The sequence below is a fragment of the Marmota marmota genome, unplaced genomic scaffold, assembly GCF_001458135.2.
Source record: "Marmota marmota marmota unplaced genomic scaffold, marMar, whole genome shotgun sequence".
Lineage (NCBI taxonomy): Eukaryota > Metazoa > Chordata > Mammalia > Rodentia > Sciuridae > Marmota > Marmota marmota.
Genome location: NW_025999924.1, coordinates 6604675 through 6617257, shown reverse-complemented (window position 1 = coordinate 6617257; position 12583 = coordinate 6604675). Strand labels below are relative to the sequence as shown.

At 38.7% G+C, this 12583-nt stretch overlaps 1 protein-coding gene across 2 annotated transcripts in view; it reads right to left on the bottom strand.

Moving 5' to 3' along the window:
* Positions 1-5611: 5611 nt before the first annotated feature.
* Ankrd55 (ankyrin repeat domain 55) overlaps positions 5612-12583 on the bottom strand; it is a 95848-nt gene continuing 88876 nt past the window's right edge. The window contains exons 10-11 of one of the 2 annotated variants that reach the window (XM_015497293.2): positions 8370-8462; positions 5612-6109 (exon numbers count right to left, since the gene is read on the bottom strand). In XM_015497293.2, the coding sequence (XP_015352779.2) occupies positions 5988-6109; positions 8370-8462 (215 nt within the window). In that variant the 3' untranslated portion in view covers positions 5612-5987. The remainder of the gene's footprint in view (positions 6110-8369; positions 8463-12583) is intronic. The other variant, XM_048800028.1, reaches the window with a different exon arrangement.

The window sequence follows — 12583 nt, the reverse complement described above, 5'->3', positions numbered from 1 at the left end:
TTTTTGTTTTTTTTTTTTTTTTTTTTTTTTGTGCTGGGAATTGAACCCAGGGGCACTTAAATGCTAAGCCACATCCCCATCCCTTTTTTGTATTTTATTTAGAGACAGCATCTCACTGAGTTGCTTAGTGCCTTGCTTTTGCTGAGGCTGGCTTTGAACTTGTGATCCTTTTTTGGTTTAATTTATTTTTTAAAAAATTTTTTTATTAGTTGCTCAAAACATTACAATGATCCTGACATAGCATACATTTGATTCAAATGGGGTACGTAATCTTATTTTTCCATGTGTACAGATTGCAGGATCACATTGGTTATACAGCTACGTTTATACATAGGGCCATACTAGTGTCTATTGTATTGTGCTGCCCTTCCTATCCCCCCCTCCCCTCCCATCACATCTTTCTTTTTTTGTTTTAATTTCTTTTTAAAATTTATTTATTTGTTCTAATTAGTTATATATGACAGCAGAATGCATTTTGATTCATAGTATACAAATAGAGCACGGTAGTTTCATGTCTCTGCACACAAAGTAGAGTCACAACATTCATGTTATCATACATGTACCTAGGGTCCATCTCATTCCACCATCTTTTTTTATCCCCATACTCCTCCCTTACCCTTCCCTCCCCCCCTTTGCCCTATCCAAAGTTCCTTCAGCCTCCCACTGGGATTACAGGTGTGGGCCACTGCACCTGGCCATTTTTAGGTTCTTGAGCTTCCTTTTTAACCTGATGAAGGAACATTAATACTTGTAGCCCAGTATCTTTCTTATAGGTAGGACCTGATTAAATCTATCTCTTGAGTCCTAGTGAAGTAAATAGAAGGTGCAGTTGGAATCTTCCAAGAGCTCTATGAGCAATGTCTGAGGTGTTTGTCAAGAGAAATAGAGCTCCTTTTTCTGAGGCTGAGGCTGGGCCTTGGCTTGCTCATTGCAGAGGAAAATTTTCTGGGCTCTAAGATGTGGTTTTGTTTTCTCATAACCTGTCTTTCGTATTATCAGTGTCTAAGTAGCTTCTCTTAATAGCTTTTGGAAGTACTTTTATGTCACATGAATAGAAGCAATGGAAATAATTTCCTTCATCCTTCTATATCAATCACTGTTATGTCTCTGGCCCAGGTTCACTTTTGGAGCAGCAGAGATGTGTTGCTCATGGCCATCTGTTTATATCTGGGTTCAGTTCTTGGATTTCTGCCTGTGTAGGGCCAATTACCATCTACTCTGTCTTTCACTTCACCTTCTCATTTTACAGCAGACCTCAGTCTCCAAAAACTTCAGCTTCCTATCTTTACTGTCAACCACTTAGATTCTACCTGATCCTCCTAAAGGGACTTTTGCTTTCATTGGTCTTACTAGAACTTGCAAGGTGTTTTACCATTCGCCATTAATATTTTTTTTTTTTTTTTTTTGCTGGGCATGGTGGTTCATGTCTATAATCCTAGCAGCTTGGGAGGCTGAGGTAGGAGGATTTCAAGATCAAGGTCAGCCTTAGCAACTTAGCGAGGACCTAAGCAACTTAGTGGGAACTTTCTCAAAATTAAAAACCACAAAAGCACTGTGATGTAGCTCAGTGGTAAAGCTCCCCTGGGCTCAATCCCTAGTACGATTTATCTTTTCTTTTTAGTAGGGATTTAATGATCAACAAGTTATTTCCTGTTTTACATTTATCAACATGATAACTACTCTTATCCCTCTAGTGACGGTTTTGCTAGTGTAAAATGGTAGCTGAAGACTCACTCAGAAAACCCCCAAAACAAGAGGTGGGAGAGAATAGAGGTCAGAATTGAAAGCATTTTCTTTGAAAGGCTATAGTTTTGATACGAACTTATCATTTATTAATAGTTTTAATCCACCTGTATTGACATTTCTATGTCAATGTCTAGGAAATATGTGATTCTGATAGAATTTCTTCATTTAAAAATGTAATTTTCCCCAGGGAGACAATGATAAGGCCTAACTACTACATGTGAGAATTGTTATTGTTAAGGTGAGATTGCAATAAATCATTGAGTCCATCTTAAAGTAGGAGATGGAAACTTTATTCACCAGTTAGCGGTCTGGATCCACCAGCTGGTGGGCCAAGGGGTAGGCTGAAGTTTACACCCTCCAACCCCCTTCTGGGGTTTAAGCACACCTTTTATAGTCCAAAACCATATTAAAGCATAAGTGGCTGTTGCTTTCATTCAAAACCATAAACACACATCATGAGATCTAAAATCATAAGCAGAAAAGGGAGTGGGCAAAAAATGTCCCTAGTTGAGCACAAGTTAAAGAATGGTTACTAACATCTAGACAATCAGTCTCTGACAGGGTACATTGTCCAAGAAAAATGGGAACCAAAGAGAGAACACTTTTACATTGTATAAGAATTGCCATTTTGTGTTGCCAAACATGCTATGCTAAGCAACTATTGATGGGTATAGAGGCGGGGCTTTCCATGGGAGAAGCATTTCTTAATGATGTGGAGTCTGAGGGCAAAATGGAGTCTGCTTGGTCATTGCCCATTAGCCTGGCCCATAACATTATCATACTCCTTTATTATTTGGTTGTTGACTTGGGTGTTATGCTAAGGTCAAATATGTTTATTCTAAGCTATCCCATTTAGTCCTTTGGTGAATTCCAAAGGTTGTTTTCAAAAGAGTACATTTCAAGGGCAAGGTAGCATTTACCTAGAGGTGTGCACTGATAAATTTCTAAAGGTAGAGGCAAAAGCAAAATTAATGGTTATGTTTGTATTTTTGGAAGTCACTATCTTTGTAATCAGTCACTTGGTAGAGTTTTCAAAAATCATATGGAATGTCAAGCTATATGCTCTGGTAAAGTTGGAAAGGATAATAAATCAGAGTTATATAAATCTATTTGTACTGGTTCAATTCCAGGAAAATGAGAATATCGGATCAAGTGTTTACTGGAAGAAATAATACCTGTGTTAAACCAGGTGATTACCAAAGGAAACTAAAAAAATGGAAAAAAACCCAACAACCCTATATGGTTTAGCACAAAGTACTGAGTTGGTAGGCATTTTCCTCAAATCACAACAGCAGCTATGCTCTACTGTACAAATCATAAAGGAGTTTTTGCCCAAAGTATGTCATTCTATGAAATGAGAATGAATTTTCTGGAACCAGAAAACAATGGTTTGGGTATTCTGTGTGTGGGTGATGAAACTAAAGAAACTTTAATTCAAACCCCTTCTCTTCCATTTATTAGCTGGATGACTTGGGGAAATTCACTTAATTTCTTTTTCTGCCTTGAATTGTCTGGTGACAGGGCCTCTTTTATAAGTTGATGTCATGATTCAAATGAAATAATATATGCAGAGTTATGATTTTTACATGTGTAAGTGAATAATATATTCTTTGCAATGAAGGCAAATATAAGTGATAAAAGAAGGAAAAGTCATTTGAGAAGAAAAGGTTGCCTGAAATTTTTAAAAGTCAGGTACTAGTTAGAGAATGCTCAATGTGTTAGTCAGCTTTCCATCACTGTGACAAAATACATGAGATAATCTATAAAGAGAAAAGAGTTATTTTTGACTCAGAGTTCTGGAGGTTTTAGTCCATGACTAGTTGGCCCCATTGAATCTGGATTTTTGGGTGAAGCAGCACATACTGCAGGAGCACAAGGTAGAACAACCTATTTACCTCAAGGCCAGAATTTAAAAAAAGGAGTGGAAGGGGCCAGAGTCTCACTGTCCCCTTCAAGGGTATTCCCAAAATAATAGAAAAACCTACATTTGGTTCCACCTCTTAAAGATTTCACCTTCTCCAATAACATCAAGCTGGGGACTTGAACACATGGGCTTTGGGAGATATTTTAGATCCAAACTCTAGTGCTTAATATCTGATTTGGTCAGTAAAATATTAGCCAAGGATGAATCTGCCCAGTAAGCAACTTTAGCTGAAGGGGAAAGGACAGCTGCTCTATTGAAAGAGGTGGAAGTGAGCAGCATTTTATTTCTTCATAGCTAAAAACAATTCCTAAACTAAATTGGAAAGAAAGTCCTGACATCAGAAGATTCTTTGTGTGTATGTGTGTATAAAGAAGTGAAGACATTAGGGGATAGTGGCTTTTCCCATAGCAATATGCATTTTGTTTTTTAAATTACTTTGACCTCTTTAATTATTCACTTAGAGGAGGATCATACCCGTGTCCTTAAACGATCACTTAGGACCTGAGTTTTGGTTAGTGCAGTCCTCTTTTGATAATTCATAAATATTCTAATTTTCTCCTTTCCAGACACATGCAAGGATTACATTTCTGTACTCCTTTCCCTCCCTCTTTGAAGTTAGTCATGCCCACATGATTTGATTTGGCTAATGAAATGCTAAAGGAAATTAGGAGACACATGTCTCATTTTCCTCTGCCTTGGTCACCAAGGAAGCACATGACAATAAGGAATCTATATCAATCCAACCCTGCAAGCTGGTGTGGGACGTGTATTGTGGATGAGAAACAAATTGTGTTAGCCAATAAGATTTTTGGGGTTGTTTATTATTGAAGCAGAAGCTAGCCTATAGGTAGTATTTGACAAGATGTCTAACTCACGGACATGGGTTCAGAAGTAGCCTGGTGGCACATCGAACAAAGCATTCTTCTTCAAAGGAAAAACGCAACCCATAAACAAGACAACAAAAAAGAAAACCCTTCAGAATCTGAGTCCTGAGAGTTCTTCTATTTGTACCAGAATTTTCCTTCTTTCTAGCTGTGGCACAGGTTGGAGGTTGATCCATAGACTTTAAGTTAAAAACGTCTGATTAAGACAACTACCATTGTCAAAATGGGATTATGACTTCTTCATTATCACTTCCTACAATTCCTGCTCTTGCCAACTCCCTGTCTACTTCTGTTCCTTCCTGATAAATATTAAATGATCCAGTGTTTACTTTGTGCCAGGCTCGGCACAAATTTCTAGAAGGGCAAAGTCAAAGAACTGCAATTTGGCCCCAAAGGAGCTTCTATGTAGCTAATGAGAGAGTCTGTTCTTTTAAAATGAATAATACTAATATAGAGTAGTAAATTCTATAGTTGAGATACTTACAAAATAACATGCAAGCTCGGAAATAACATGGAGTAATCATCATCTTATGTGGATAAGCCTTGAACTTTATACAGGACTCTAGCCAAAATAAATCCAAACAGCACATAAACATCTTAGTAAAGAGGTCTGCAGTTAGAAGTAGTCTTTCAAAACCTTACTAAGTCATAGATTTGAGAAGGCCTTGAGTAGGCAGAAACCATTATTTTGAAACAGAAAAAAAGAACTATTAATTATGTAGAGTATTTGAGGAATGTGTGAGAAATGCCTATCCAATTATGGTAGGCCAGGATGTACACTTTGCCAACTCACATGACCTTCTACTTTTGGAATAATCAATCATATCTGAACAAAACAGTAGGTGGAAATCATCAAATAACAAAGACGGGACACAGACAATGTCAAGTGATTTGGGCTGCAGCCAGGAACTGACAATATTAGAAAATATTTTGCACAAGATCATACATTTAAAAGTCATATACTGTGATGCTTATGGGAATTTATTACTTAAATTTTCATTATGTTTTGTCAGTCCAAGGTAGAACTATAATAAATGCGAAGAACAAGTCTGGGATATCTTTTTTGTTTTTTTATTTAGCAAAGCATTAAAAAACAAAAACACATGAAATCATTCAGCAGACAAAACAGCAAACATGTCACAAAGCAAATCAAACACAGCTAAGTTTCCCTACTAATAACATATTTTTTAAAATTTGGCAAGTAGAGGTCACAGAAACTTACAGACTTAAATATATGCACACTCAAAGATTCTAAGTGCTTATTTAGGAACTGTCTTTATTTGGAATAAGGAATTCTGAGTTATAAAAAACTGTGAATGGCTTATAGAGTGCAGTTCACTAAATTAGTCTTTGTTCTTACAAACTTGAGTAATCTCGTCCTTTGGGAGTTGAAAATATATGCTATCTGTGTTCCTGCAGTTAGGGTCCCCCAGTTAGTTGGGAGTGTTGGTGGTATTGGCAGGACAATCGCTTTCTCCAAGTGGTGTGCTGTGTCCCCTTTGACTTGGAATCGCAGGAAGCACTCGGTTTGTTCTTAGTGGTTCTCCAGATAGAACTGTGGAGAAAGAACAGAAAGAAATGGTCAAGAACTACTTCCTCCTGGGCTCACAAGGGACTGTGCTATTTTTTAAGGAGTGGAGGCATTTCTAAGAAGATGTTGGCCAGAGCTGGACTGTGGAGGAATGCTGGGTATGCATATCTATTCAGGCTTACCATATGTAGTCAGGGATTTCAAATATGCACAAATACAAGATTGCCAAGTTTGATCAAAACATGATTGGGCTCTGCGTGCCTGTCAGAACTCTTCCTTAGGGTGAGGCAGCTATGGATGGTCAAGTCAGCGCAAGGCTCTATACAAGCCCTAAGACATTTGTACTGTGCTTTTAAACAAACCTCCAAAGGGTCTCAGGTTTCTTTTTCTTTTTGAGACAATACCCTGGCTAAATTGCCAATGCTGCCTCAAACTTGCAATATACCTGCCTCAGCCTCCTGCGTAGCTGGGAGGCTACTTTTAGGAAGAGCTCAGTATGCCCTTGTATTTCGTTTTCTTTCTTTTTTTTGGGGGGGGGGTGTGGTGGTGGGTGGGGGTGAGGAGGGTGGGGTTGCCAGGGATTGAACTCAGGGGCACTTGACCACTGAGCCACATCCCCAGCCCTATTTTGTATTTTATTTAGAGACACGGTCTCACTGAGTTGCTTAGTGCCTCACTTTTTGCTGAGGCTGGCTTTGAACTCATGATCCTCCTGTCCAGCCTCCCGAGCTGCTGGGATCTTGTATTTCTTTTTCCTCGAGTTAAATTGGTCAGAGATCTTTGGCTTCTCTCTTGAAACTTAATTGTGAAAGCAAACTTCTGGGCTCAGCCAAAGGAAACCTCTTTGGCTTTTCCAAGCCCCACCAGGATTCAAGACTGACTCCTTAACCAGATGTCTTTGTGGCTACAGTTCTTCTTAAAGATGGGCTCAGGTTTGAATTTGATGCAATAATTAAAAAGGACACAAAACCGGAACTCTGACTGATCCAATACTTGGACTTCACACAAATTAGTAAGGGCAGAAGAGCTGACTTGTCAGGTTCTAGTCTTCTGCTTCTAACTCTGTGTGACTTTGAATAAATACTCCACTACTCCTTAGTTCCTCATCTACAAAAAGATGAGGTTGTACTAAGACCACATAGTTTATTGTTTTTACCTAAAGAGTTCTAGAACTCTTGACTGGTCTCCTGCAAAATGTAGCCTGAGGGAAAGAGGACATATTGGCCTATTTGCTCTGTGCAAATGTGTGCCAAGTGTTTTACGTACATAAATGTTATTTTATTTAGTCCTTCCAACCATTTTATAAGGCTCTACCCTTGTTATAGCCACAGTTTGGAAAGTGAAATACAAAAAGGTTAAGGAACTTGTCTGAAATGGTTAGGACAGTTCTTAAATAATCTGACAATTAAGATATGAATGGCCTGTGGGGGGGTGAGGTAGGGGGGAGACAGAGTGAGACAGCAGGCATATGAGAGAGAAACAGGACAGGGTGGGGCAGGAAGACAAAGAAGGAAGGAAATTAGAATCCAGTGTGTTGCTTTTTTTGTGAGGAAAGGGAACTGACTTAGGATCCTGTAGTTTTTGCTCCTGGCTCTGCTATTTACAACCTGGGTGCTGTTGGGGAAGTCATGTAACTCTTCTGAACTTGGTTTTACCATTTATATGATGGGAATAATAATATAACTGGCCTTAAAGTCCAGTATAAGGCTACATAAATTCAGAATCATAGGTGTTATGCCTAGTAATCTACTTTATGGTAGGTATACCAGGTAATATTTAGACACTCAAATTTGAAGATTACTGGCCCATAGTATATATTAATATTTTATATTAGTGGGTTTTTTTTTGTGTAAAACACCATCAAATGTATCAAGAATGCCAAATAAATACATCAAATGATCTTGATGAACAGCATTCCTTTTGTTAGGAGTGTGTGCACTATGAGTTTAAAATCGAAGCACATTTCTCTTTGTCTTATCCAGTAAGGAAATAAAAATCAAGAAGAATTTTGAAAGTATCTTCTTAAAGACGTTAAGCAAAATAAACTTCTGGTTTGATTTTAGAGTTCAAACACAAACATTTCTGAAGGGAGGGAATACTCTTTTTTTAAGTTTTTATCCAAAATAAGAATTACTCGTCTTTATGGAAATTTGTCTTTGTTTTCCTCTAATTCACAAGTGTTAGTAGCTGATGTTCTTTCTCAAAATGAAAATAAAGTAGCATTGGTTGCATCTAGACATGTTAACACTTGCAAAGGAAGAATAGGAAGAGCCATGGTACTTACATTTTTGATCTGGTAGGGGAGCTAGGTTGTTTCGAGAGAAAGGAAGATCCCTGATTTTGGGTCTGTTTGGGGAGAGATGTTGAAAATTTTGTCCTGGGGACAAACATAATTGCATTAATTATTTGAGTTTCAACCAAGAGCAAGTTATAAAATCAGTGGAGGAGAGAATCATAAGAGTTTGTTAAGAGATCACTAAATTCAAGGTATAATAACAATGAAAATAATAATGACCACACTCGATTGCATTTCTACTACATGCCACTCACTGTTTAGATGAAAAGATATTGGAAATCATTTCTTGAATAAACTAGGTTAAATAAAATCTTATAAACTAGTATAGCTGGTCACTTTCTCTATAAAACTTAAGTTAGAAAAGGTGAAGGAAATATAGATTTGATATAGAATACCATATTTTCATTGCATCTTTTATGAATGAATGATAAGAAGGATATTTTCTCCCCAGAGCAGTGCTTCTCAACCCTGGTTGTGCCTCTGAATGATTTGAGTTTTAATAAAATTACTGCTGCCCTGGCTATACCCCAGGTCAATGAAATCAGAATCTCTGGAGGTAGGGCGTTGGATTGTCATTAGCTCCCTGGTGACGCAAATGTTCCACCAGGATTGTGAATCACTGACCTAGAAGACAGTTGGGTAAAGAGCTTAGGAAATCACTATTCTCCAATTCTGATGGTTGGCAGTGGTGTCCTGGAGCTTGTGTGCCATTTGAACCTATTCCTGAGAGCTGATGGTTACACTTTCAGGAATTTTGTGAGCTGGTTGATACTATCCTGGTGTTTTAAACTTGGCCATCAAGTGGGAGTTATTTCTACCACGAAAATAAGAAAGCACTGATTTTTCTCCTGGAGAGTCAGTTGTTAAAAATTCAACACTCAGTACTGAGAGATGGGTATCCCAGATGTCTGAAAATAGAAGGGAACATACAAAAGTTGTTGAAGTCCATTTTAAAAGTTGTTCAAATCCTATAATGAATAGGAGCTTTGGCTCTGAGGTCAGACAGGCTTAAGCTGCATTCCCTGCTTGCCCGGTTTCAGCTGTATCATCTTGGGTAAGTGACTAACCTCTTTAAACTCCGATTTCCTCAAATCTGAAATGATGAAAGTAATTATAGCTTTTTCCAGTTGTCAAGAAGATTGGAGGACAGGTGTAAAACCATGTACAAGGTAAAGCATTCCATCAACATTAGCAAAAAAGGACAAGTTGACCTTTTGCCTAGTAGTCTAGTAAGAAGGAACCTGAATCATCATAGCAATGCTCATGGAGTTTAAGTAGTCCTTATTATAAGAAAGGCAATAAAAAGAAAATATTAGCTAAGATCTGTCTTCATCTACTTATGCGAATCCAGTGGTAGATTGTGTAGGGGCAGTCACCTAAGCAGTGTCATTTGTTGGAGACTGAGGAAAATTTCCAGTTACACTGGTGGATATTTTTCCATTATACTTTATTCCTTTAATTTTTGGGAGTCAAATTACTGTAGGAGCCATAATTTATAAAGAAAACCTTCTTGAGTAGAATTATATTAAAACCCAAATCGGCTCATACCTTAATTGTCCATGAATGCATGAGCAGATATTTGCAAGGCTAAGAAATGAGATGTTGCTAATTACGGATGATGTTTATTAAGTGAACATTTACTATTATCAGGAAGTAGGTTAATTGCTATAGGCATCATCTTATTTAATCCTGACAACCAGCTTTCCTTGTGAGATAGGTACTATTCTCTTCCCCATTTTGTAAATGAGGAAGACCCTGTGGTTCGGAGGAGTTCTAAAATGTGCTCAAGTTCACATGCTGGGAAGTGACAGAGCCTAGACTCCAGGCCAGGTCTGTCTGACGCTAAAACCCATAATGTTCTGCTTCCCTAGAAGTCAAGCAATATTCTTAGGATGGGAGAAGTGGAAAGAGGGGTCTTGGCAGCAATTTGGGAGCTGGGAGGAGAGTTCAACTTCATGTCACGTTGGTATTTGGCTTGGTTGTGAGAGAAAGGGTGGAGCCCTGCACAGCCCAGAGCTCTCTTGAAACAGGTAAACTTGTAGTTCCGAAGCCCCACGAATAGTGCCGTGAGTATGTGAGGGCATCACAATAGAATAGAAGGTGCACTGAGATCCACATGTTCTTGAATCCCATAGCCCTTGCTTGTATGTCTGCTCTGCTACATCCTCAGGTCTCAATCAGCTAGTTTCTGCAAATCTCAATCTCTTTTCATCCATAAAATGGGAATAAAAGTCCTTCTTTTGCAGTGCAGTGGAAGGGGAAATACCCAACAAGGTGGAGCTATTTTTATTATGAATAGTAAGGAAGAGTCACCCCTCCCTCCAGGGATCAGGGTGACCTTCAAATACAGGTGAGTTTTAAGCTGGCTCTTAAAAGATTGGAGGAACCGGTCACACGCACAGCAGTGAGGAGCTAAGATAACACAGATGTAGATGTCATACAATGGAAAGGTAGCAGGTTTTCAAGGAACTGAGAGATATTCAAGGAACTGCAAAAGGGGATGGGGTAGGGGATCTGAGATGGGAGGGGTGAGTTGAGAATGGGAAGCCAGGCCATGATAAGGGCTTTGTGTGCTCAGTTTAGGAATTTGGATTTTGTCCTGGAAAGATGCAAAGCTGCTGCTGATTTTAAACAAAGGGGCTACAAGATTGACCTGCCCAACAAGAAGAGTGCATTGCTCCTGGGATAATCTAGAAAATTCTGGAGAAGGAAGTTCTCCCTAGAGAGAGAAAGGAAGTGAGCACTTTCTTAGTTTTCTTGTGATGGCTTATAAATAACCAGGCTGGTAGAAAACACCACAGAGCTTTCTGTTCCATTTTCTCCAAAAACTGCTCACAATGAATTAAGCTGAGGTGCTCCAAATTCTGACTCATTAAGATAAGTGCTTCATCCTGAATCTCTCTGCATCTAGCCCATGGACAGGGCTCAATGCATGTTAAGTAATCCTCATTACAGCTAAATGTTCAGGGTTGCTGATATCAGCACAGGATAGCAGCTGCCCAGAATTCAAATAGTAGCACTGCTAGCCCATGCTATTTCTAGTGAACCTGGAACAGGAAAGGAAAAGATCCAAAGATAAAAGGACTATCCAAGCTCAAGACAGTGGAAAAATGATATGATTTACAGTATCCAATTGCTTTACCACAATATTTTCACAGAAAATATAGAATCTCAATATAGAAATCAGCTAAATTTCAACCTGTTTAGACTGACAACCACTTAAGTGAACCCTTTGATTGTAATGCCGAAGCCTCAGCAATTCTAAAAATCACATATCAAATGGGTCTGAAAATGTTCACAAAAACAAAATCCATAAGGCAGGGAACCTTCATTTTGGGGAAGACAATGTAATTGATAAGAAAATTACATGGTAGGTAATTGGTATGCAAATCAACAAAACGAACTTTGAGATTTAAAGAGAAGAACACATGGTCACTGTGGTGATACCTTTCTATTTAGTAGCTCTTGGATCAAGCTCTGAATATATCACTAATTAACTAAGAGTTTGGAGCAAATCATTGAACTTTTTGTTCAACTTTCTAGGGCATGTTAATTGTAACTGGAAAAGGCCTCATGAGGCAAAATTTCTTGTTTTGTGAGTCAAGCTTCATCAAGAAAAAGAGACTTCTTTAATCCATTTATACAGAGAGAGTTTCATAAGGAATATTGGTTATATTGGAAAATCTGGGAAGCCAAACACAGGACAGGGTGACAGAACGTATCTAGAGAGGAGCCATGGCAGAAATCCCATCTCCAGGCTGGAGGGATAATGGGAGGAGATGGTATTACCAAGGCCCAGAAGCTAGTAGAAGCCAGAACCCCAGAGTGACAGGCTGTGTAGAGAGAGCTGGAGGAGGCGAGCCTATTGGAGATTCCATAGGAAACGAATGCTGCCTGAGACAACTGGTTTTCTTTTTCTGTTCTTTATTTTCTGCCAGTGTCTTCTATTGGCCAAAACTATCTAGAAACTACCTGGCAAGGGGAGCTAGAGGCATAGTTCTCTCAACAGCAGAAAAGGAGGAAGACACAAAGTTGGTACAAAGTTTTCCTTTCTCCTCTTTCCCTTTCTTTTTATTTAATTTTATTTATTTATTTATTTATTTATTTATTTAGACAGGAGGGATGGTATGTTGAACAGGCTGGCTTCAAATTGCTGGGCTCATCGCCCGGCAGACGGCCTGTGCCCTCCTGGCTCTGCTAAC